The sequence below is a fragment of the Oncorhynchus tshawytscha genome, linkage group LG01 (assembly GCF_018296145.1).
Source record: "Oncorhynchus tshawytscha isolate Ot180627B linkage group LG01, Otsh_v2.0, whole genome shotgun sequence".
Taxonomy (NCBI): domain Eukaryota; kingdom Metazoa; phylum Chordata; class Actinopteri; order Salmoniformes; family Salmonidae; genus Oncorhynchus; species Oncorhynchus tshawytscha.
The window spans coordinates 48780415-48807872 of NC_056429.1; the positions used below are offsets into that span (position 1 = coordinate 48780415).

Here is a 27458-nt window from a genome sequence, read left to right on the forward strand (position 1 = left end):
TGATGTTGACTGAAAAGGGGACCGGAAATACATTCCCATGCAGCTGACAAAGTAATATATGTGAAAATAATCTTATGGCATTACTCAAAGGTCAATTTAAGCAAAGTTATGTTTTAGTTTAGGAACCATTTATCATATTTTGCTCAATTCCATAGAGCAATGACGGTTGAACAATTAACATAAACAGGAGAAAATAACCAAGGGAATCGAGTTACGCTCACATAGATTGATAGATAACGAATGTGTTAAGTTGCATAAAAAAATTGGGAAAATATCATTATCCGGACGGATAAAGTTTGGAAGCACAGCATTGTCAGAATATTCCCGAGATGGTCTTAGATTTAGGAGCAGGGACATGGATATGTTTGTGGTAAATAAAGATATAAGTAGTTTGTAATAAGATTAATTTTCACCTGTAATGAAAATCATATCACAGACAAATAAGATCATCCTAAAATACCCTTGTCTCAACGCTGGTGAGAGAGGTGCTCCTGTAGGTGATATATGGGCTCTCTCTGTGTGTGTGTGTGTGTGTGTGTGTGTGTGTGTGTGTGTGTGTGTGTGTGTGTGTGTGTGTGTGTGTGTGTGTGTGTGTGTGTGTGTGTGTGTGTGATAGATGGGTAGCCTCTGTGCGGTGGTGTTTTATGAATGCAGTGTGTCTGTTAACAGAGTTAGGACTGCAGACACTTCATCATCTTGGACATAATCACCTCATGGCTCCTGTTAACCTGAGAGGTGGAGCAAGGGAGGGGAGAAGGAGACTGTTTGGGGAGTACAAGGGAAGAGTGTGGGAAGGGGTAGAGGAGTGTTTGGAGGTGGGAGGCATACAAAGGTTTCCCATTAACCCACCTACATTTGTTCTTGTAAAGTGTGGGGGAAATGGGGGCAGGAGGGGGGAGAATAAAAGGAAGTGTTTTCTTACCTGTGGTGAGTGAGGGGTCAAACTTGAAGCCAGGTGGCTGAGGGTTGGTGACACAGAGCGCCACCTTCAGCTCTGACCTCCCAAACAGACACAAAGACGCTAGCAGAGATAACAGGTCCTCTACTGGACCAAACTCCTCCGCAGGCACACCCTCCTCACACCTGCCATTGTGAAAAATTGGGAATTAATGGCACGGAGAGAGTGTGAAAGAGACACAGTAAAGGGTCTAGATAAAAAGTGAAAGATAAAATATTATTTGTAGCCATATATCTGTAAGCAGACAAACTGCAGAGACATAAATAGCATTGTGTTGTGGGCAGAATTGTCTTTAACCCAAAAATAAATCAAATTACATTATGTCTGTTGCACGCACCTTTATTCCTGGAAGCCATATTTCCAAGAAATCTGGATAAGTTCCCCTACTGACGCTTTCAATAAAGACAGATGTTTTTACTCTGTCCCTCTCCCTCCCACCTTTAAACACTCCCTTTCTCTCCCTCACCATCATCCTTCCTCACCCTCTCTTTCTCCCTCAATTCCCTCCCCCATCTCCTTCTCTCTAACTCACCGGGTCATGATGGCCTGTAAGACAATGTATCCATCGTTATTTTCAAGCTCGGTGAACAGAGCAGGGTTGAGCTGGTAGGAGTCTCTGATGAAGCTGAACACTGTGACAGCCACCTCAGCTAAGACTGGAGCTGGGGCACGATCACTGATACGCTGCAGGTTCTGAATACAGATACGCACACAGTTCTTAGCTGAGGAGAGAGTGGAGAAATAGAATATATATATATATATATATATATATATATATATATAGAGAGAGAGAGAGAGAGAGAGAGAGAGAGAGCAGGGGTTACAGGGTCTATGAATCATACATTGAGTAAATCAAGTATTTAACCATACAAATACACATCAGACACATTGCCTGAATGCCTTCACCATCACCAAAACAAATCACCCATCATCACCAAAACCATAGCATTAAATAAAACACTAGCACAGTATTATTATTATATTGATTATATTCCAGGCTGTATCACAACCTGAAGTGATTGGGAGTCCCATAAGGCTGTGCACAATTGGCCCAGGGTCGTCCGGGTTAAGGTTTGGCCGGGGTAGGCCATCATTGTAAATAAGACTTTGATCTTAACTGGCTTGCCTAGTTCTTGACGCACCCATCCCGTTAGCGGGATCATTTTCATCAACACCCACTGAATTGCAGGGCGCCAAATTCAAATTAAATTACTAAACATATTTAATTTTCATGAAATCACAAGTGCAATATAGCAAAACACAGCTTAGGTTGTTGTTAATCCACCTGGTGTGTCAGATTTCAATACAGCTTTTCGGCAAAAGCATAACAAGCGTTTATGTAAGAACATCTCTCTCAGTAGACAAAATATTACAAACACCTAGCAGCCAAGTAGATTGGTCACGAAAGTCAGAAAAGCAATAGATTAAATCACTTACCTTTGATGATCTTCGGATGTTTGCACTCACGAGACTCCCAGTTACAAAATAAATGTTCCTTTTGTTCCATAAAGATTATTTTTATATCCAAAATACCTCCATTTGTTTGGCGCATTATGTTCAGAAATACACATGCTCGAGCGGTCATGACATCGCAGAAGAAAATTCCAAATAGTATCCGTAATGTCCATAGAAACATGTCAAACGTTTTTTATAATCAATCCTTAGGTTGTATTTAAAATATATAATCGATAATATTTCAACCGGGACTCTCGCTTTTTCAATAGGAGAGGGAGAGACAATGGCTGCCCCACTCTGTTGCGCAAGCAAAACACTGACACAATGTTATCTTTCTCACTCAATTTTCAAAATGAAGCCTGAAACTGTCTAACGACTGTTGACACCTTGAGGAAGCCATGGGGAAAGGAATCTGTTTGATATCCCTTTAAATGGAGCGAAGGCAGGCTATGGAACATGGAGCTTTCAAAATAGAAGCCACTTCCTGGTTTGATTTTCCTCAGGGTTTCGCCTGCAATATCAGTTCTGTTATACTCACAGACAATATGTTGAGTGTTTTCTATCCTAATCTGACAATTATATGCACATTATAGTTTCTGGGTCTGAGAAATAGGCAGTTTCAAATGGGTATGTTTTTTAGCCAAAAACGAAAATCCTGCCCCCTACACTCAAGAAGTTTTAATTAAATAAAGGTTAAATAAAAAGTAAAAATAGAGTGCCACTATTATTGCTTGAAGGGCATTCTAGAGTGTGCATTATTTTCCTCTAACGCCGGTATATCAGCACGGTAGAATTCAATGGCTATTTCAATCTTACATGTTCAATGTTTGAGCTATTTTTGAAAGCAAAAGTTGAATTGTAAACATTGTTGACATTGTTGAATTCGATTTTCATAATAGCAAGCTAGGACTGATGGTAAGGTTAGCTAAACTAGCAAGTCTGTTTGGTTACCAAGGCAACTACTGTAGCTACTATATCTAGTAAACTTGCTAGCTACTTCACTTGCGGGAAATGTGTTAAATTATAGCCATGGATAATCAACTATGGGCTCTAGGGGCTATGCATTCTATGGGAAAATAAGCAGCTCTGTGGAAGGTAAATTCCGTTTCACTCCACTAGCGCGTTGCGGAACACATTTCGCACATTCCTGATTTTCCATAGAATGCATAGCCCCTCGTTGATTATCCCTTACATATGTCCTCCATGACCAAAACAAACTGATAACGATCACCAAAACAAACCAGACAACAGTCATGTTCTGTGCTCTGGGCTGTGTATGGGAACAGCTAAGTAGATAATGAGGTCTGAGTGGATATCATGTGAATGTCTACTTCTGTGTTTGTCATGAGACCTGGGGCTCTGGTGACTGCTGCTTATCTTTACCCACGTTCCTGAGAGGAAAATCATCCCATCAATAAGGTCAGTGGTCTTAATGTTCTGGTGATTACTGCATCCCAGCAAACTGAACATTCCTATAACATTAGCTAAGATTCCCATTAAGTTCTAGTATCTTTTGTCCAACAACCACCACAGAAAATTCCTCAAAAGTTTTCATTAGGTTTCCTGTTTACGTAATAACACAATGTACCAGTAATGTTTTATCAGAAAACCAAAATTGGTTCTGTGAAAGTTCCTAGAACATTCGTTAGGTCGCAGCAAATGTTCTCATAACACAAAAACTGTTCATTTGTGGTGATGATTTTGGAATGTTTGTATAAAACTGATGTTGGAAGAATGTTTCTATAACCCAATTAACCTCTAAAAGTCTAAGTCGCCTAAGCTAACATATGGAATTGTTTTTTGGATGGTTCAATATTTAGATGGTTCAAAATTCAATATTTTATCAAATAATAACAATAACAAATAGATACCTAAATGCGTCCTAAAATTCAAAATCAAATAGCAAAATGATCCATAGTCTTACCATTATGTTTCATTAGGTTGTGGTAACATTGTGGGGATGTGACAAGAGGTATATTTCCAAAACACAAAAACTGTCCAGTTGTACTGACGTTCAGATAATATTTGTATCAGGGTGCACAAAAAAGTCCTTTGATGTTGCAAAAATGTTGACAGAACAGCCTTTAAAGGTTCCCAGAACATGTAGTTAGGTTGTATGAACAGTGTAGGTACATTACAAGAGATAGGTTCCCAAAACACAAAATATGCTCAGTTGTGATAACATTTGTCTAGGCAAGTCAGATAAGAACAATTTATTATGTACAATGATAAGAACAAATTATTATTTACAATGACGGCCTGCCGGGGAACAGTGGGTTCAGGGGCAGAACCACAGATTTTTACCTTGTCAGCCAGGGGAATTGATCCAGCAACCTTACTGGTCCAATTCGCTAACCACTAGGATACCTGCCGCCCCAGGTTGCACAGGACATTCCCTTAATGTTGTAAGAATGAAATAAGTCAGTTTTTATGATGTTCATATCATATTTGTTTTAGGTTTAAAATGTTATTCCATTGATGTTCACTCAATATACATTTTACTCAAAACATTTCAAGAACATTTATAAAATTATATATTTACGTTTGACCTAATACTACCACACATTCGCCGCATGGGAAAGCTGATTGGAATACATCCCCATTAATTTTCTCTCCAGATTTTTTTCAATTTGCATTTGAGGACAGTATTGTAGGTGATATAGAGACACATGGCATTTTAATTTAATTTATAGGACATTTGAATAGAATTTTATCATACAAACGCAACCATATTTTTTACACTTCATATGTTGATAACCTGCACATTATTTAATTCATAGGACATTTGAACAGAATTTAATCATATAAACACAACCATATATGTTACACTTATGCTGACAAGCTGCACATTATTTAATTCATAGGACATTTGAACATAATTTATTCCTGCAATGTTTAAAATATTAACTTAACCAATGTTTAACCAGGTCTTTTATCCTCTGCTCCACAAGGGACCACATTTTCTTTTATCAGTATATAGCAATGGCAGTATGGTCAATCAGCAATTATATGCTTCCCTTTTAGTCTTCTTAGACATAACAAACCCATCGCAATACTGGTAACTAGGTTATTCACCATCAATCACTTCACCCATCCTCTTTATATGCTGTATGCTGCTTTGCTTTTGCTTTTCAGATCATGAAAAATAAGCCAGTGGGGACCATATCAATCATCTCAAAGTAGGAATTATATAGGGTGCGTCTTTTAAAGTTGAAGAGTCAATTTTTACACAAAGTTCTATTTTTTACAGGTTCTGCAGTGTTGTAAAGTACTTAAGTAACAATACTTTAAAGTACTACTTAAGTCATTTTTATGGGTATCTGTACTTTACTATTTATATTATTGACAACTTTTACTTTTACTCACTACATTCCTAAAGAAAATATTGTACTTTTTACTCCATACATTTTCCCTGACACCCAAAAGTACATGTTACATTTTGAATGCTTAGCAGGACAGAAAATTGTCCAATTCACACACATCCCTGGTCATCCCCACTGCCTCTGATCTGTCAGACTCATTAAACACAAATGCTGTGTTTGTAAATTATGTCGGAGTGTTGGAGTGTGCCCCTGGCTATCCATTAAAAAAACAAGAAAATTGTTCCATCTGGTTTTCTTAATATTAGGATTTTTTTATTATTCGTACTTTTACTTTTGATACTTAAGTATATTTAAAACCAAAAACTTTTAGACTTTTACTCAAGTATATTTTACTGGGTCATTTTCTGTTAGGTTCTATAAGGATGACAACTGGATACTTTTTCCACCACTGCATTTCTGACTGGATTTATACAACTGAACGAAATATACTCTTTTAGTATTTGAGCCTCAATTTCACTTTTTTTTTCAAAAGAAACATGGTTAAAGAAAATAGTGGATTGAACCTGCAATCTTTGGATCTGGAGCCAGATCATGAACCCTCTGCGTCACTAGAGGATAGCTGTGGCCTTGTAATTAAAATGTTCCTTTTCACTTCATATGCGGTGTACTTAAAACACTACATTTTATGATTTTCTTTCTTCACCACAGGTGTTGAAAGCCTTTAACTCATATTATTGTGTATTCATGTCCTTCTTAAATACAGACCTTCAAACTACACCACACAAAAATATAAACCCAACATGTAAAGTGTTGGTACCATGTTTCATGAGTTGAAATAAAAGATCCCAGAAATGTTCCATACGAACAGAAAGCTAATTTCTCTCAAATTTTGAGTACAAATGTGTTTACAGTCCTGTTATTGAGCATTTCTCCTTTGCCAAGATAATCCATCCACCTGACAGTTGGGCATGTCAAGAAGCTGATTAATTACATACAGTGGTATCCAAAATTACTGGCACCCCTGATTGGCAATGCACAAACAATGCTTGAAAAGTATGTGTTGTGTTGGATATGCCCCAAACACTTTGTATTTAGGTCAAAAAATGTATTTCTTTGCCACATTTTTTGCAGTATTAATTAAGTGCCTTTTGCAAACAGGATATATGTTTTGTAATATTTTTATTCACTCTGTCATTTAGGTTAGTATTGTGGAGTAACTACAATTTTGGTGATCCATCCTGAGTTCTCATATCAAAACCATTAAACTCTGTAAGTGTTTTAAAATTGGCCTCATGGTGAAATCCCTAAGCAGTTTCCTTCCTCTCCGGCAACTGAGTTAGGAAGGATGCCTGTATCTTTGTAGTGATTGGGTGGATTAATACACCATCCAAAGTGTTTTTAATAATTTCACCATGCCCAAAGGGATATTCAGCACCTGCTTTTTAGATTTTAACAAATCTACCAATCGGTACCCTTCTTTGCGAGGTATTGAAAAACCTCCTTGGTCTTTGTGGTTGAATCTGTGCTTGAAATTCACTACTCGGTCGAGGGAACTGACATATAATTGTATATGTAGGTTACAGAGATGGGGTGTCATTCATAAATCATGTTTAACACTACTATTGAACACGGAATGAGTCCATGCAAATCATGTGATTTGTTAAGCACATCTGAACTTATTTAGGCTTGCCATAACAAAGGCGTTGAATACTTATTGACTGAAGACATTTCAGCATTATGTTTTTATTAATTTCATTCATTTTCTACAAACAAAATTCCACTTTGACATTGTGGGGTATTGTGTGTAGGTCAGTGACACAAAATCTCAATTTAATACATTTTAAATTCAGGCTGTAACACAACAAAATGTGGAAAAAGTGAGGGGTGTGAATACTTTCTGAAAGCACTGTATAAAGAGGATGGTGAAGTGATGGTGAATAACACAGTTACTGGTATTTTCCAGGGTTAGTTATGTCTAATAAGGTTAAAAGGGAAGCATGGAATTCCTGATTGACCATACTGCCATGGCTATATACTGAGAAAAAACCCATTTACGGGTTCAAACCTCATGTGTCAACATATGATGTGTAAAAAATATGGTTTTGTTTATATGAATAAATGCTGTTCAAATGTCCTATTAATTAAATTATGTGCAGTCAACATACAGATGTCGGATCTTAACTTGATCATTCTTGTTGCAGAGAATTTTCTTGCTGCATCATCAGGAAATTCTATTGAGCCTTGTGATTCCTTGAAAATGAGCAGTTATCTTTCTCTCTATGCAGGGGCAGTTGAGTCATTGGGATCAGGCCTGCTATCAAAATAATATTCTCGTTCGCTCAAACACTAGGCTTAGGTCCAATTACTGGAACATTCAAATGTGCAAAAATGTATCTGAAATGCAGCCATACACATCAACCACCATCGTTATATATATCTTAATATCACAAGATAGATATTGGTTTCCACTAAGCTACGACATACAAATGTGAAGTGTATCCTAAGGTTACGAATGAACTGTCCAAATTGAGTTCAGTTGCGGTGTGGTTTAGTGGTTAGGGCCGCTGCCTTCAGTGTGTAAATATAGCCTTACCGTGTTGGCGTTGCCATGTTACCAATTTACTTTTTTTTTTACCTTTATTTTACTAGGCAACTCAGTTAAGAACAAATTCTTATTTTCAATGACGGCCTAGGAACAGTGGGTTAACTGCTTGTTCAGTGGCAGAACGACAGATTTTGTACCTTGTCAGTTCAGGGATTTGAACTTGCAACCTTTCAGTTACTAGTCCAATGCTCTAACCACTAGGCTACCCTGCCGCCCCGATTTAGTTACACATTTCAAATGTGGACAGTCCAGGGATTGTTTTACCCCCGATATTGATAGGAAATTACCATACCAAACACTTTTGGATAATATAAATAGGAAACAAATAAAATAATAACAACAGGCTACACCAACAGTTTTAATTTATATAAGTTGTCTGGTAAATTGCTATAGTAGATTAGCCATGGTAAACGCATAAATTATTTATTTATTTTGTACGAAATGCTTGTCAAAAAAATTACTTAGTTGTTCCAATGACAACACCAACCAGAGTACGAACATATCTTGAAAGACTTTGGTTGCAAGCAGGACTAAGGAAGAGAAGAAGAGGCGAATAAGCCCAATGCGTTTCTATGGGCTTAATATGCAGACCTAAACTTCTCGCCTGCCTTCCTGCCTTTGGGAAAACAACTCCCATTGTTAGAGACATGAGCATCTTGTCATTATATACATATCTTTGACTAAGGCATATGGTGGCATAATTGCAAGATTATGTTATAATACTTTTATTGCATAAAATGGTTGTTTTAGTCAACAGAATAGAGTATTCTTAACTATTGTGTGTGTGTTCTACTGAGGATGGGCCTCTGGGAGATAACACTGACAGGAGATTTACGATGTCTATTGGGTGATAAAACCTAAAGAACATTCCAGAGCATGGGTTAATGTTTCTGTTCTATACCGTACCAGGGAGAGATGGTTCCAGTTTGGAGTCGGAGGGCCAGACACTGGTCTATACAATGAAAACTGTTGACACAGCAGATACTGTCTGTTATGTATTATAGGATCTTTCATACAGATCTTAACCTTGTGACCCATTCTATATATCTGTTGTTCGTCATCTTGGTTGAAAGGGGTGTATCGTGGCTATAAAAGACCTTTGTACTTTTGTCTCACCGCTCTCAATGAATTATCAGAGACGGTGATTCGTTGACCAGCCATCGCTATTGCAAAGCTCTCACTATTAAAGATTTAGTTCAAGTATAACTCTGACTTGTGTGATAAGTTTGTCTCTCCTCATTTGATAGTAAAGAAATGAACCACCACAGGTATCACTGACATCAGCTTTTAGGGAGCGGTAAATGAGGTGACCTATAATGGTTGAAATTGAGATCAGCATTGCGGGTGAATTTAGAGCATATTAATAGTTAATGAAACATCAGCTGGTGATAATCTAGTGCCATCAATAGTTGTAATTGGCCCTTTGTTAATTGATCATATTCTAATAGTCTACATTTTGTAGAATACCCGTTAACCTATCCATTGTCACATAATGAAAGGTGCGAAAACTGATAGTAGTTTACCTTTTGTGTTTTCATGGCTGAGTTGATGAGCTGATTTGGGCTATCAGATGATTGACAGATGTAGGCCTACTGTGGAACGATAAGCTTTCTTCCAGTGTGGATGCTTGCACACATTTTATATATATAATTTGCAGAGGTGGGTTGAGTACTGAAAATCTGTACTGAAGTAAAAGTACTATTACTTAGATTGAAATGAAGTCAAGTAAAAGTAGTCCGCTTAAGAAACTACTCAAGAAAGAGTAAAAAAGTATACGGTCAGAAAACTACTTAAGTACTAGTTACACATTTAGTTTGGTAATTGTTTACAACTTCTGGTAAACTGTGATAGCAAACAAAAACAACAACTTAGTGCAATTGATTTGACATTAATTTATAATTTAAGCCTGCCAGCACCATCTTTTAGTGTCCTCCAGCACAGATAGTTGCCAATGAAGACTAACATTAAACAAAGTCTGTAGACTGTACAGTTTCAATTACGGTCTTATTCAAAGTTATGTGTGATGTTTAATTTTTCAAGGAGGATCTGGTAAGTGTTACAACAGTCAAACAAAAATCTATATTGAATATTCACTATCAGTCATGTTACTAGTATGTAAATCAGACACATTTCAGCATGGAATTAAACATCAAGGTGAGTAATAAATAATCAAATAGTGCCGTTATCAATTGCCAACTCAATTATATTTTTAATGTACACTAGAATTTACCCTCCATCCACCTCCTCTTCCAAACCTCTCCTTTCCACTTTGAAGGGTATTTTATTTTCTTGGCTGGCCCATTCTCCTACCCCTCGGGTTGTGTCGCTACAAGCTGTAAATAAAAAGACACACACAAAAAAATGTATTTCTAGTTTATGGCTCAAAAAACTTACTGAGATGATACACTGACTGTATGACAGATGTGCTTATAGACCTGGTCATAAAAACAGAATGACATTTAGACACACACAGATTGAGAGAGTGCAATGGGAGGATGCTGCGCTGGACTGAGCAGTTGATCAAGCTAACATTAGCTAGCTACCTGGATGACACTGCAGCTAGCTAGTTTAGCCAGCTTATATCTACTGGCAACCTAATGTGATAGCTAGTTACCTACTGCCACAAACATCTGATTAATCTGTTCACACTTTATGCCAATGACAAGGTGGCTAGTTAGCCAACAAGCAGATCATTTATTTGCACTTGCCCTCAAAACACAATATAAACAGCAGAATTATATCTGAGAAATACCAAACATGAATAAAGTCCAACTTACCTCTGATCCAACTTATCTCTGGCTAAGAACCCATGAACAAAAATATCCTCAGGAGTGAAGACCTGCGCTTCACTTCAAGAGCCTTGGTGGAGATACAGGGTTTGACGAACAACTTGTGATGGATGGAAATTTTGAATTTCCAAGACAGAGCCAATTGATTTAAGAGTTTTGATGACAAGCTATTTTGAATACATTTCATTGGTCAAGGGGTCATGAAATGTTCATACAGACGTGACATAAACGTAAAACTTGAAAAGGAGAACCAATAGTATACATTCATGCAAAAAATTGAAATCATCAAAAGTGGAGTTGTGAGGTTTTCATTCGACAGCGACAATATAATAATATAAATCTATGTAACTGAAGTTATTTGGTAAAATGTCATGGAGTAAAAATTAAGTTATTTCCTTTAGAAATTATTTGAGTAAGAGCACTCAGTACAACCCACAGAGAGTAACTAGTACTAGTTCCACAAAAAAATTCTAATGGCAGTGAGTTAGATTCGAACCCATGCCAACTCTGGCATATGAGTGTCAGGGTCACCAGCTGTAACCAGTGGACCACACAGGCACTGAAGAAACCAACACCTTATTCAGCCTATTGGTTGCATTGAACATATAATAAAACAATTTATACAAATAAAAAAAATTCCCCTCATGAAAGATACATGTACCCCCTACAAATATGCAAATGTATTATAACCCACATGAGTTGCGCTGTAACCTGCACGTAGCCTAAGTAGGCTACTTGAACTAACGCCCAGTGGACCTGTAGTCTAAGTTATTGTAAAGCCTACAAACACCATACACCATTCCCCAGCTGCAATTGTATGATTAAATGCTATTCGAATGTTCTACGAATTAAATCAAAATGCCATGTGTCCCTAGTTCCGACAATGCAGTAATAACCAACAAATAATCTAACTAACAATTCCAAAACTACTGTCTTATACACAGTGTAAGGGGATAAAGAATATGTACATAAGGATATATGAATGAGTGATGGTACAGAGCAGCATAGGCAAGATACAGTAGATGGTATCGAGTACAGTATATACATATGAGATGAGTATGTAAACAAAGTGGCATAGTTAAAGTGGCTAGTGATACATGCATTACATAAGGATGCAGTCGATGATATAGAGTACAGTATCTACGTATGCATATGAGATGAATAATGTAGGGTAAGTAACATTATATAAGGTAGCATTGTTTAAAGTGGCTAGTGATATATTTACATTATTTCCCATCAATTCCCATTATTAAAGTGGCTGGAGTTGAGTCAGTGTCAGTGTGTTGGCAGCAGCCACTCAATGTTAGTGGTGGCTGTTTAACAGTCTGATGGCCTTGAGATAGAAGCTGTTTTTCAGTCTCTCGGTCCCAGCTTTGATGAGGTCACCTGTACTGACCTCGCCTTCTGGATGATAGTGGGGTGAACAGGCAGTGGCTCGGGTGGTTGATGTCCTTGATGATCTTTATGGCCTTCCTGTAACATCGGGTGGTGTAGGTGTCCTGGAGGGCAGGTAGTTTGCCCCCGGTGATGCGTTGTGCAGACCTCACTACCCTCTGGAGAGCCTTACGGTTGAGGGCGGGGCAGTTGCCGTACCAGGCGGTGATACAGCCCGCCAGGATGCTCTCGATTGTGCATCTGTAGAAGTTTGTGAGTGCTTTTGGTGACAAGCCGAATTTCTTCAGCCTCCTGAGGTTGAAGAGGCGCCGCTGCGCCTTCTTCACGATGCTGTCTGTGTGAGTGGACCAATTCAGTTTGTCTGTGATGTGTATGCCGAGGAACTTAAAACTTGCTACCCTCTCCACTACTGTTCCATCGATGTGGATAGGGGGGTGTTCCCTCTGCTGTTTCCTGAAGTCCACAATCATCTCCTTAGTTTTGTTGACGTTGAGTGTGAGGTTATTTTCCTGACACCACACTCCGAGGGCCCTCACCTCCTCCCTGTAGGCCGTCTCGTCGTTGTTGGTAATCAAGCCTACCACTGTTGTGTCGTCCGCAAACTTGATGATTGAGTTGGAGGCGTGCGTGGCCACGCAGTCGTGGGTGAACAGGGAGTACAGGAGAGGGCTCAGAACGCACCCTTGTGGGGCCCCAGTGTTGAGGATCAGCGGGGAGGAGATGTTGTTGCCTACCCTCACCACCTGGGGGCGGCCCGTCAGGAAGTCCAGTACCCAGTTGCACAGGGCGGGGTCGAGACCCAGGGTCTCGAGCTTGATGATGAGCTTGGAGGGTACTATGGTGTTGAATGCCGAGCTGTAGTCGATGAACAGCATTCTCACATAGGTATTCCTCTTGTCCAGATGGGTTAGGGCAGTGTGCAGTGTGGTTGAGATTGCATCGTCTGTGGACCTATTTGGGCGGTAAGCAAATTGGAGTGGGTCTAGGGTGTCAGGTAGGGTGGAGGTGATATGGTCCTTGACTAGTCTCTCAAAGCACTTCATGATGACGGAAGTGAGTGCTACGGGGCGGTAGTCGTTTAGCTCAGTTACCTTAGCTTTCTTGGGAACAGGAACAATGGTGGCCCTCTTGAAGCATGTGGGAACAGCAGACTGGTATAGGGATTGATTGAATATGTCCGTAAACACACCGGCCAGCTGGTCTGCGCATGCTCTGAGGGCGAGGCTGGGGATGCCGTCTGGGCCTGCAGCCTTGCGAGGGTTAACACGTTTAAATGTCTTACTCACCTCGGCTGCAGTGAAGGAGAGACTGCATGTTTTCGTTGCAGGCCGTGTCAGTGGCACTGTATTGTCCTCAAAGCGGGCAAAAAAGTTATTTAGTCTGCCTGGGAGCAAGACATCCTGGTCCGTGACTGGGCTGGATTTCTTCCTGTAGTCCGTGATTGACTGTAGACCCTGCCACATGCCTCTTGTGTCTGAGCCGTTGAATTGAGATTCTACTTTGTCTCTGTACTGACGCTTAGCTTGTTTGATAGCCTTGCGGAGGGAATAGCTGCACTGTTTGTATTCGGTCATGTTACCAGACACCTTGCCCTGATTAAAAGCTGTGGTTCGCGCTTTCAGTTTCACGCGAATGCTGCCATCAATCCACGGTTTCTGGTTAGGGAATGTTTTAATCGTTGCTATGGGAATGACATCTTCAACGCACGTTCTAATGAACTCGCACACCGAATCAGCGTATTCGTCAATATTGTTATCTGACGCAATACGAAACATCTCTCAGTCCACGTGATGGAAGCAGTCTTGGAGTGTGGAGTCAGCTTGGTCGGACCAGCGTTGGACAGACCTCAGCGTGGGAGCCTCTTGTTTTAGTTTCTGTCTGTAGGCAGGGATCAACAAAATGGAGTCGTGGTCAGCTTTTCCGAAAGGGGGGCGGGGCAGGGCCTTATATGCGTCGCAGAAGTTAGAGTAACAATGATCCAAGGTCTTTCCACCCTTGGTTGCGCAATCGATATGCTGATAAAATTTAGAGAGTCTTGTTTTCAGATTAGCCTTGTTAAAATCCCCAGCTACAATGAATGCAGCCTCCGGATAAATGGTTTCCAGTTTGCAAAGTTCGTTCAGAGCCATCGATGTGTCTGCTTGGGGGGGGATATATACGGTTGTGATTATAATCGAAGAGAATTCTCTTGGTAGATAATGCGGTCTACATTTGATTGTGAGGAATTCTAAATCAGGTGAACAGAAGGATTTGAGTTCCTGTATGTTTCTTTCATCACACCATGTCACGTTAGCCATAAGGCATACGCCCCGCCCCTCTTCTTACCAGAAATGTTGTTTGTTTCTGTCGGCGCGATGCGTGGAGAAACCCGTTGGCTGCACCGCCTCGGATAGCGTCTCTCCAGTGAGCCATGTTTCCTTGAAGCAAAGAACGTTACAGTCTCTGATGTCCCTCTGGAATGCTACCCTTGCTCGGATTTCATCAACCTTGTTGTCAAGAGACTGGACATTGGCAAGAAGAATGCTAGGGAGTGGTGCACGGTGTGCCCGTCTCCGGAGTCTGACCAGAAGACCGCCTCGTTTCCCTCTTTTTCGGAGTCGTTTTTTTGGGTCGCTGCATGGGATCCACTCCGTTGTCCTGTTTGTAAGGCAGAACACAGGATCCGCGTCGCGAAAAACATATTCTTGGTCGTACTGATGGTGAGTTGACGCTGATATTATATTCAGTAGTTCTTCTCGACTGTATGTAATGAAACCTAAGATGACCTGGGGTACTAATGTAAGAAATAACACGTAAAAAAACAAAAAACTGCATAGTTTCCTAGGAACGCGAAGCGAGGCGGCCATCTCTGTCGGCGCCGGAAGTCAAAACACTTAACACTTAACACTCTTAATTGAGCCAGTTGGCTACAGCAGAAAAATCATCCTGTGGCTACAGGAAATGTCCATTTTTATGTTCATTATAATTAATGGACATTTTTGTAGGGGTTGATAAACGGTTCATTAGGGCAAATAAAGTCAGACATTTCAAAGTGGAAATTACAAACTTAAGAAGCCTTTTTAAAACTCAAATACACTACAAGTTTGCATTTCCTGTAGTGCTGGAAAATTTTCAGCAACAAAAGAGTGATAATATTAAGATCCTACATCTGTATTAGGTAAAACTTAAATATACAATTTTCTAAATGTTCTTGAAATGTTATGAGGACCTCCAAGACCAGGTAAAATGTATATTGCGCGAACATAAATTGAACATTATGTTAAATCTAAAACAAATATGCTATGAACAGCATAAAAATGTATTTAATTCTTACAGCATTAAGAGAATATCCTGTGCAACCTAACTTAAACATTGTATGAATGTCATCACAACTGAGCATATTTTCTGTTTTGGGAACCTATTTCTTGTATTGTACCCACACTGTTCCCACAACCTCATTAAATATTCTGGGAACCTTTAAAGAACTCAGAAAGGCTGTTCTGTCAGCATTCTTGCAACATCAAAGGAACGTTTTTTGCACCCTGATACAAACATTATCTGAATGTCAGCACAACTAAACCATCTCTTGTCATATCTGTACAATATTCCCACAACCTAAATAAATGTTTTATGAACTTTTAAAGGACAGAAAAAAATGTGTTTTGGGAATGTTCTTGCAACATCAGGCAAATGTTTTTTTTGCAACCTGATAGAAATATTGTAATAATGTTTGTGTTTTGGGACCATATCTCTTGTCATGTCCACATGATATTTCAACAACCTAATGAAACATTCTGTGAATGTTTTTCTGCACCCAAAAATAAACATTGTAGAATCATCCACCCAAATGGACCATTTTTATGTTTTGGGAACATATCTAATGTGATGTCCACACATTGTTCTCGGCAGACTGTTCCCACAACCTAATTAATCATTCTGGGAACCTTTAAAGAACATAATAAATGTTTTCTAGGAGCGTTGTTGCAACATCAGGTGAATGTTTTATACAAATATTCTATAATCATCACCACGACTGGTCAGTTATTTTGTTATGAGAACATTTGCCACGACCTAAGGAATGTTGGAACTTTCACAGAACCAATTTTGGTTTACATCACTGATGGGAAAAATATCCAAGCGAAAATTGAAGCTAAACTGATATAGACTCACTACCACTCTCAATTGAGGAATTGTATGTTGCAATCAAACACCAGTGTTGCATTGATTAGGAAAACATTTAAAAAATAATAATAATAGGAAATGCCCATTATCAGATCATGTTGGTTGACTCTGATGATAATGTCAGCCCTTTCTTCTCAACTCAACTCCTGTTCAATATCTACCTGAGAACCATGTTTGTTGTTCTGAGCATAGTGGTTGCAACAACAAGCTTGTGGGTTTGATTCTTGCATGGGCCACTAATACTGAATATATTAGTGTAATTGACTACTAAAATGATACTTTTTGCACTTCAGCTCACCCTGTAGGAAGGGGACGGTATTGGGTGTCTTAGCAGCAGAGACAGCTCTGAGAACACGTGATGCCTGGTGCCTCCAGGGGGCACTAGTCTGGTCGTGTAGTGATGTGAGCGAGATGATCAGACACTGCAACTCCTCAGTCTCCACCATCTCCTCCACACTGGAAGGGTGACAGCACAGCTGTAACAGGACCTAAGGAGGAGAGGAGGTTAGGGGTTAAGTGCCTTGATCAAGGTCACATGACAGTAGTATATTAATAATAATATAGATAATTTAGCAGACGCTTTTATACAAAGCAACTTAGTAATGTATGCATACCTTTTTTTTTACATATGTTTGGACCCGGGAACCAAACCCACTATTGTAAGCGCCAAAGTGCCATAACTGAGCTACAATGGACCACCTGAGATTTGATTGCCAGCACTGTTCACTATGGACTGATATTCTCTATCAGCACTGGGATTTGAACAGACAACCATGCTCTTACTGGCCAGCCTCTCTAACCTTGAGGATACCGCTGAAATAGACTAGAGAACTCACCTGTATGAGCAGTTCTTGAAAGGTCTCCTCTACTGCTGCACTCTCCTTCCGGGACGGTAGACACACTAGCAGGTAGAGACACTTCACCAGGGCCGCCGGCAGACCTGGCTTTACTACAGACATCAATTCCTAAAAATAGTGAAGAACACACAACAATTTGACTTTACTGACCAAATCACCTCCCAGAGAAAGAGAACACAATATATGTATACTTTATATATATATATATACTTTATTGAATAGAGCAATTCCTAAAGAGAGAAAAAACACAAATAAAATAAAAAAGGAGGAACTTTTACTCTTAGCAAGATTAAATCTGATCAGCTTTTATGACTTGCCTTTAAAACGTGTAACTGACAACAAAAACACATTTGCATTGCTTACTAAAAATATGCCACCAAGGAGATGTCTGTCTGTGAGGGGCTTGCCAAGACCTATGCACTGGAACAACTCTGATTTATTAACACACACTGAATCATCATTTAACTAAACAACACTGGGAGTTTCCAGATGTTTCACTTCCAGTTACCTGGGACTTCAGGCTACAGTACACAGCTTAAACTATAATGTGGTAAACCACAGTCAGTCTGTTAAAGGATCAGGGTAGCCATGCTTTAGATTCAAACATGTTTAACTTCACTCACAGCAGAGTTTGTAGCAGTCAGGAAAGACAGAGTCTTCAACAGAAGCCATCCTGCATTGTCTGTCTGTGTTGTCTGGCTGTGTGACTCTCCCCTGTCTGTCTCCTCTGTCCTGTCTGTCTCCCTGCTGTCTATCTCACTGTTGTCTATATCGTCTGTGTTGTCCGTCTCGTCTCTTCTCTGGAAGAACTGCTGCACCTCGTAGCGAGCCTCCTCTAGGAGAGGAGACACAACAAGGGTTAGAATCACAGATACACCCAAAGGCGTAGAAACACATACAAATCTGTCCAGGAACAACCCCATAACACCTGACCTTAGACACTGAAGCTTATCAAAGGGCAAGGTGGAGAAGCTACTACCATATTTCTTACACTGTGTGTAGCCATTCCTTTCAGATCTACTTGAAGTGCCTAGTGGATAGGAAAAGAATCCTATCAGAGTTCTCAGAGAGCCTGTTCTAACGCAGAGGTTAAAAATAATAATAGTATTTTTACCATCCACTGAAACTACTTTCACTTTCTAGTCTCAAACACCAAGGTCTGCATGAGGTATATTTCGGTTTTGTTATTCAGTTTGACTGAGTTTTTAAACCACACTGTATTGTTGACTTTCTAAAGAGTTGCTCTAGTACATTTACTGTACAGTGCTGGTATGTAAACACTAAACTATTAAACCAATAACTTCAAGACACTATGTTATCTGTATAGAGGTTCTGGTACAGCAGAGAAACACACAACAGAGAAACATGACATACAGTACAACATGAAAACATAGTTGGGAATTAAAAACAGAAGTATCCACTTCTCTAAAGAAGTCAGGTAGTACTAACACGCAAGCATGCTCACCTCGCACACACTTCCTTCTAATAACCTGCAGTAACCCAGTAAAGTTTATCAGAGAAATGTGACTGAGCAGAACACAGAGGGAAGTCATGCCATAACCATAATAAAGGCATGATGACCATAACATACCTGCAGGTTTTTCTGCCAGTATGGCATGGATGTTGGAGACCACAGTGTTTGCAGTCAGAACAGCTAGACTCCTCAGATCCAGCTCCTCTGTCCCACCACCACTTTCACATACCTACAGTAGAAAGAGAGGGAGAGAGGGAAGGGAGAGAGAGAGAGAGAGAGAGAGAGAGAGAGGGAGGGAGAGATGGTTACTGTAGTTAGGTTTAGCTAGCATTGAGTGTTGCTAGTTTACTTTACAGTGAATAGTCTTATGGCAGTAAATGTATTGATACAGATAAAAACCTGAGCCAAGGCATACTGGAATAGTGGATGCAATTAATTAGTATTTAGCAGAAGCACAGATGCAGGTTTCGTTTCTCTTTTTATACACTGCAGAATCAGATACACCAAATAACAACTACACAAATACCAGACATACAATACCAACTCCACAAATACACAACACCAGATGTATAGTGTCTGCATTGAAACCTGTAAGAAGATATGGATATGGGTGATGTGTTTGAATGGGCCCCTATATACTGGTGAAATCCCATTGCGCAGATCATGGAGCCTGTGTTTGCATACACACACCAGTCACACATGAAAACTCCCTCCTTTAGTTCAAGGGAAAGACTCAGAGACTGCTTACGCCTGTGGCTACGGTTATCACCATGGTTCTGACCAGATCAATGGGCACACGTGCGCACACACTCGCTCGCATGCACACAGCAGCCTGCTCAATGGGCACACCGATCAGTGCTGGAATTCAGCCAAAGGACAGTATGATTGTCATTGTCATTAACTTGCTATTATGGGAGGAAATCGTAGGATAAATCCTATCAGTTTGTCTATAAGCATAGTCAAAGGGTCTCTGATTGGGTTATAGTAAAGAAGTGACTTTATCATTAGAGTCAACCAACATGATCTGATAATGGCCATTTCCTATAGTTAGAGAGAAAGATAGCAAGGGGATACCTAGCCTGCTCCCACATCTGTTTGTGACATATAGCCAACTCCTGTGGCTGTTTGGCATGACAATAACCACAAAAGTTGGCAAGATCGCACAAACACATATGGGACCAGAGACACCACAGTACTGTACCTGTATGTAGAGAGGCAGGACTCGGCGCAAGTGTTCCTCTTTTTGGTCGAGGGGGAGGGGTGTGTCTATCTCGCTCTGGTCCATGGTTTCCTTTTTGGTATGTGTGTGGTCAGGGGAGAGGTGTGTGTGTTTCTGGCCAGAGGTGTTCATACTATCCTTGTGTGTGTGTGTCTCCATCTGTTGGAGCATCTCTCGAAGGACCAGTAGGGGATGGGGCTGGGGTCCTCCACCTCCCTCCCCCCCCCTCCCTCCTTCAGATCCAGGGGGGCAGCTAGCTCCCCTGAAGCGCTCAGCTCCCCTGTCTCCTTGTTGATCCTCTCCACGTCAGCCATCTGCTCCTGACAGACAAACAGAGAGGAGAGACAGAGAGTGAAATAGAGAAAGAGAGAGACTGAAAGACAATGGGGTGGGGGGGTGGTTCAGAGTGTTTGGGATAGTCAACCTAAGTTTGCAAAATTCCAGAATATTCCCTAAATCCCCAGTTTTTCCAGAGTTCCCGGTTGGTAATTTATCCATGATTTTGTTACTTCTAGGTTAGACTACTGCAATGCTCTACTTTCCGGCTACCCGGATAAAGCAATAAATAAACTTCAGTTAGTGCTAAATACGGCTGCTAGAATCCTGACTAGAACCCCAAAATGTGATCATATTACTCCAGTGCTAGCCTCCCTACACTGGATTCCTGTCAAGGAAAGGGCTGATTTAAAGGTTTTACTGCTAACCTACAAAGCATTACATGGGCTTGCACCTACATATCTCTCTGATTTGGTCCTGCCGTACATACCTACACGTACGCTACGGTCACAAGACGCAGACCTCCTAATTGTCCCTAGAATTTCTAAGCAAACAGCTGGAGGCAGGGCTTTCTCCTATAGAGCTCCATTTTTATGGAATGGTCTGCCTACCCATGTGAGAGTCGCAAACTCGGTCTCAACCTTTAAGTCTTTACTGAAGACTCATCTCTTCAGTGGGTCATATGATTGAGTGTAGTCTGGCCCAGGAGTGTGAAGGTGAATGGAAAGGCTCTGGAGCAACGAACCGCCCTTGCTGTCTCTGCCTGGCCGGTTCCCCTCATTCCACTGGGATTCTCTGCCTCTAACCCTATTACAGGGGCTGAGTCACTGGCTTACTGGTGCTCTTTCATGCCGTCCCTAGGAGGGGTGCCTCACTTGAGTGGGTTGAGTCACTGACGTGATCTTCCTGTCTGGGTTGGCGCCCCCCCTTAGGTTGTGCCCTGGCGGAGTTCTTTGTGGGCTATACTCAGCCTTGTCTCAGGATGGTAAGTTGGTGGTTGAAGATATCCCTCTAGTGGTGTGGGGGCTGTGCTTTGGCAAAGTGGGTGGTGTTATATCATTCCTGTTTGGGGCTGTCCAGGGGTATCATCGGATGGGGACACAGTGTCTCCTGACCCCTCCTGTCTCAGCCTCCAGTATTTATGCAGCAGTAGTTTGTGTCAGGGGGCTAGGGTCAGTTTGTTATATCTGGAGTACTTCTCCTGTCTTATCTGGTGTCCTGTGTGAATTTAAGTATGCTCTCTCTAATTCTCTCTCTTTCTTTCTCGGAGGACCTGAGCCCAGGACCATGCCTCAGGACTACCTGGCCTGATGACTCCTTGCTTTCCCCAGTCCACCTGGCCGTGCTGCTGCTCCAGTTTCAACTGTTCTGCCTGTGAAAATTATTATTTGACCATGCTGGTCATTTATGAACCTTTGAACATCTTGGCCATGTTCTGTTATAATCTCCACCTGGCACAGCCAGAAGAGGACTGGCCAGCCCTCATAGCCTGGTTCCTCTCTAGGTTTCTTCCTAGGTTTTGGCCTTTCCTAGCCACCGTGCTTCTACACCTGCATTGCTTGCTGTTTGGGGTTTTAGGCTTGGGTTTGGGGTTTTAGGCTGATATCAGCTGATGTACGAAGGGCTATATAAATACATTTGATTTGATTTGATTAATGAATAGATTATAATCAGTGTTGGACACATCTGTTTGCAGAATGGCAATCCCTCTATAAACAGCTCACCTAGGGAAATAAAGAGAGAAAGCTAGACTACTGATAGACCCCGTCTGACCACAATTTTTATCAACCTCTAAGCAGTCAACAGCTCAGAGTGAGAAGGGTGAGCATGACAACACCTATAGGTCCCAACTAGTGTTGCAAAATTATAGAAACTTTCCCATGTTTGTCAGAAAAACAGGTTGGAGGATTCCCAGAATCAGGAGCAAATACGCATGAAGGGAATCATGGAGGGAGATATGTTTCTGGAATTTCACAACCCTAGTTCCTACAATAAACACAGACCTCTGAATTTTCTCAATTTTCTTTTTCTGAGATAATCACCATGTGACTCACAATAAAGACGAACTGGAACACACCAGAGGAACTAAGTGTGCCTAATGAACTCCTTTAGTGTGTGATTTGAAAGTGCACTATAAAGAGATATGAACGGTAAGGGGTTAGAATGAAATGCAACACAAACGTACATCTGGGAGCCAGCTAACTGTTCAAATCATTTGGTTCAATTCATTAAGAGATTAGCTCACCTTTTGGATCACCGGCACTTTAATTTCTGAAGAATGTTGAGATTTATGACATCACTGACTAATCCTTCTACATCTCGTACTAGTCTCCCACGCAGCGGTGAGGGAACACACGCACACGCTCTCCCTATCAGCTGTTCACAGTCACATTAAGATGTAATTGTTGTCTTGTGATGTAACACTGGGCTTGCTGCAGGGAAGGAAATCTGCTTCTGTTTGCTCATACTGGTTGTCCCGTGTGTTTGTGTGTGTGTGTGGGGGGTGATGTGTTTAGGAACTACGGTGATCAAGCGAACACACACACACACACACATTCACACAGGGCCTTTTGTGCTGCCCATTATCCCTGCTATATTGGTACACACAGAAACAGATTTAAACATAACTGAGTAATGAGAATGAGCTTCACATGAAGTTGAAGTTGATCTGTGAAAACCATGTAAGGGGACCAAGCGCTGTTCTTTCTCTCTAGCCCTCTCTCTCTCTCTTTCCCTTCGCTAAGCTCTTCCTCATACCATGACAGAACTGGTTCGTTCCAGTACAGCAAAGCAGTATTGAGTGGAGGAGCAATATGTCTGTTCACGAGAACATAAACCTGTTCTCCCAAACACACACACACAAAAAAACTTTGCTATAATACAACCTCACTGTAATAAAATCTCATCCTGGCACAAAGACAGCCTGACAAGTCTAGTCTCAGAGCACGCCCATAGTATATAGTGTAACTGTACCTACCTGTGTGAGAGTCATCTATGAGTCCACTGACAGCCAGGGGGATCGGAGTTGTTAAATCCAAACAAGGGTTCTCTCTCTCTTTCCCTTTCCCTCTCTCTGTTCCCATGTCAGGGCATGCAGGCTTTGACCATTAGGGACATGACTACTCTAGCCCTTCAGTACAGTGTGTGTATGTGTGAGTCCTCAAACCTCTCACTAATCTGTGTCTCCTCCACTACAGCAGTCCCTTCAGTAATCTGCAGAGAGAGAGCAAGAGTGGTCTGATCTGAACTTTGCTCCGTCTTACATCAGCAGGGCCAGGTCATGTGCTTCATTTCCTACGAGCCGAAAGCAGAAGTGAAGAACCCTGTTGTTCTGGTAACTATGGCGGAACCCTCCAAGCTCTCGCCACTCCACATTTTGACTGCAAAAGAGACCTGTTTGGCTTTTTATAGACCTGTCATGTTACTTGTGGTGATGAGGAGTAATGAAAGCAGGACAAACATGTTGCCAAACATCAACAAAATATGTTTTTCTATGATTAGCACTTCCCTACAAGTAGCGATGTGTGCATAAAAGCACCAGAGAAGCCAAGCCAGAAAAAAAGCCATATTACAACCTGTGTTGTGATAATTGCGTAACATATCATACTAAATGGAGTGTCTCGGATTTACGTACAGAATAATACTAAATGCTATGAGATCAGGTTGCAGCCAGCCAGCTTGCTAACATGTTTAACTTCTTGATGAAATTAGTATGTTTGTAACAAATCAATTGTTTTACACTATTATATTCTATCCAAACAAGATTAATAAACATGCAATCACTATTGAGTGAATGAACTAAGTAGTTTTGGAACTAATGCTTCCAGACATTTAAATGGTCTGTCAAAGTCAAGGTGTTAAAATCAAGATTCATAGTGTAATGGTCAGTGCTTGACTTCGGCCGGAGCTGTCCAGAGCGCCATACTAGCACTTCAAATTTTGGGGGGAATTGCGTACCGGCTCCTCTATAAAACGAAGTAGCCTATCGCCGGACCAGATTCCCACACCGAGGCAAAAAAAGGTTGATCAAAGCAGAATGAAGGCGGGATCTGCAATGAATAGCAATGGAGAGTGGGCATTCATTTCCTGATTCCGCTTTGTTCAAGTTTATTTGCCGCTAGTCTGTGAATTTGTGAGTGACAGTAGGCTGTTTGAGATCACACAGATTGAAAATCTGTCAGTGTAACGTAGATGCAGGGAGTCAGAAAGCAAGAGCAATTAGTGAGTTTAATTACGAGGACGGCACATTGAATGATACAAAACAAGAAAGCGTCTAAACATGAAAACATAAACAATATTGCCTGGTGGGTGATAACAACAGAGTGCTATGTAAAGGGGAAGTAATCACGAAGGTGATGAAGTCCAGGTGTACCTAATGAGGCACAGGTGTGCATAATGGATGGGGTGCGAGGACCAGTGGTTAGTAGACCGGCGACGTAGAGCGCCGGAGAGGAAGTGGACGTGACAGGAGGAGCGGGAGTGGATGCGCGGCACAAGCCGCAGGACGACGCTGACCAGGAGGATGGCACAGAAGGACGAGGAGCTGGCTGGTCCGGATGGCAAAGGACGACAAAGGTGGAAGTCTCGGATTATGTTGGGATCTAGATTGTCTGGACCATGAACCTCCCAGTCCACCAGGTACTGGAGCCGACCCCATGATGTCTGGAGTTCAGAAGGGACCTGACAGCATAGGCAGGACTACACTCGATGCCCAGGGGAAGTGGATGGGTGTTGTGGGGGACGGCATCAACAAGGGGAACAGGAACCACCGGCCTGAGGAGGGAAACGTGAAAAAATTGTGAGATCCGATAGTCTTTGGGAAGCTCTAATCGGTAATTGACCCTCAAGAGGACTTTGAATGGCCGCACAAACTGGGGACTCAGCTTCTGCAGGGCAGGCAGAGCAGGAGGTTCCTGGTGGAGAGCCAGATGTGATCACCAAAATGTTAAACGGGTGCCTCATTGCGGTGGCGGTCCACCCGCTCCTTCTTGCACCGGATGGTGCATTGGAGCCTCAAGTGGGCAGCTTCCCAAACCTCTCCTGCGCGCCGGCACCACTCATCCACCGCAGGGGCTTCGGTCTGGCACTGGGTCCACGGAGCCAGGGCCGGCTAGTACCCCAACATGCACTGGGAGGGAGACAACAAGGTGGAGGAGTGACGAAGTGAGTTCTGGGCGTATTCCGCCCAGGGAAGAAATTGGGCCCACTCCCTTTGACGGTCCTGACAGTGACTCTTCAGCAACCTCCCCAGCTCCTGGTTGGTCCACTACACCTGCCCATTGGACTGAGGCCTGTACTGATACATGAGGATGACCATGACCCCCATCAAGGCTCTCCATACACATGACGTGAATTGGGGATCACAGTCGAAGACGATATCCTCGAGAAGGCCATAGTGTGAGAAGACCTACTGAAACAGTGCCTCAGCGACCTGGAGGGGCAGTAGGGAGACCAGAGAGAGGGATATAACGACAGCATTTGAAGAATCTGTCCACATCATTTATAACAGTGGTGAAACCACCAAACAGGGGAAGATCAGTGACAAAATGTATTGACAGATGGATCCAAGTCTGCTGAGGCACAGGGAGGGGAAGGAGTTTCCCTGCTGGTGCGTTCCAGGGAAACCTGGTTTGGGTACATACGGAGCAGGAGTTGACATTGTAGGAGGCGTACTGTGCCAAGGTGGGCAACCAGTACTTAATGGAGATGGATTGAGTGGTGCAGGTGATGCCTGGGTGTCCAGCGGCAAGGGATGTATACGCCCAGGTCAAAAGCCGATCCCTTACCTCTGTGGGAATGTAGGTGAGCTCCGGAGGAGAGGTAGCCGGTGGCAGTTCCCTCTCCACAACCTGGCAGATGTCCACGTCTATGTCCCAGAGCATGGGGGCAATGATTCGGGAGGGCGATATGATGGGACCACTCAGGACAAGAACCTCTCCTGAATCGTGACGTTGGGACATGGCATCGGCTTTGATGTACTTTGAACCTGGGCAGAATACTAGATTCAACTTCCCCTTGGCAAAGAAAAGGGCCCACCTTGTCTGGCGCGAGTTCAACCGTCTCGCTGTCCGTATGTACTCCAAGATCCAATGGTTGGTGAGGATGAGAAATGGGTCCGTGGCGCCCTCCAGCCAGTGTCTCCAATCCTCTAGTGCCAACTTCACCACCAGGTGTTCCCGATCACTGACGTCATAGTACCTCTCTGCAGGAGATAGTTTTTTAGAGTAGTCTGCACATGGATACAGTCTTTGTGGATTACCTTGGCATTGTGATAGGACGGCCCCCACGCTCACTTCTGAGGTGTCCATCTCCACCACGTAGGGCCGTGTAGGGTCTGGATGTTTCAGCAACGGGTGGAGCTGAAATGCCCCTTCAGCAGGCAGAAGGCCTCATCAGCTGCAGGATTCCATGCCAACTTCCTTTGAGGAGAGAGTTGAGAGGAGAGGTGATAGAGCTGAAGTTCCTGATGAAGTGGCGGTAAAAGTTGGCAAACGCTTTATGGTGGTTGGGACTGGCCATGACCTGATCGCATCTACCTTCCTTTCCTCCATAACTACTCATTGTGGGCTGATCTGATATCCCAAGAAGGAGACAGCGACCTGATGGAACTGGCACTTCTCCGCTTTCATGTACAGATGGTTCTCCAGGATGCGTCCCAGGACTACCCGGACGTGGGCGATGTGCTCCTCCAAGGTGGCCAAGTAGATCAGGATATAATCGACATACATGACCACTTGGCGCCCAAGCATGTCCCGAAACACCTTGTTCACGAATGCAAGGAACACCGATGAAGCATTGGCTAAACCATAAGACATCACCAAGTACTCATATTGCCCAGACACCGTGCTGAAGGCCGTCTTCCATTCATCCCCCTCCCGGGTGTGGATCAAATTGTAGGCACTCCACAGGTCCATTTTGGTTTTAAAAAACTAGGCACCGCGGAGCT

General features: G+C 42.1%; 1 protein-coding gene across 1 annotated transcript in view; it reads right to left on the bottom strand.

Moving 5' to 3' along the window:
• wdfy4 (WDFY family member 4) overlaps positions 1–23783 on the bottom strand; it is a 178856-nt gene extending 155073 nt beyond the window's left edge. Inside the window, exons 1-8 of the mRNA XM_024423457.2 lie at positions 23490–23783; positions 20219–20556; positions 19135–19246; positions 18167–18378; positions 17523–17651; positions 16985–17174; positions 1491–1680; positions 923–1083 (exon numbers count right to left, since the gene is read on the bottom strand). Of these exons, the coding sequence (XP_024279225.2) occupies positions 923–1083; positions 1491–1680; positions 16985–17174; positions 17523–17651; positions 18167–18378; positions 19135–19246; positions 20219–20407 (1183 nt within the window). The 5' untranslated portion in view covers positions 20408–20556; positions 23490–23783. The remainder of the gene's footprint in view (positions 1–922; positions 1084–1490; positions 1681–16984; positions 17175–17522; positions 17652–18166; positions 18379–19134; positions 19247–20218; positions 20557–23489) is intronic.
• Between the last annotated feature and the right edge of the window lie 3675 nt (positions 23784–27458).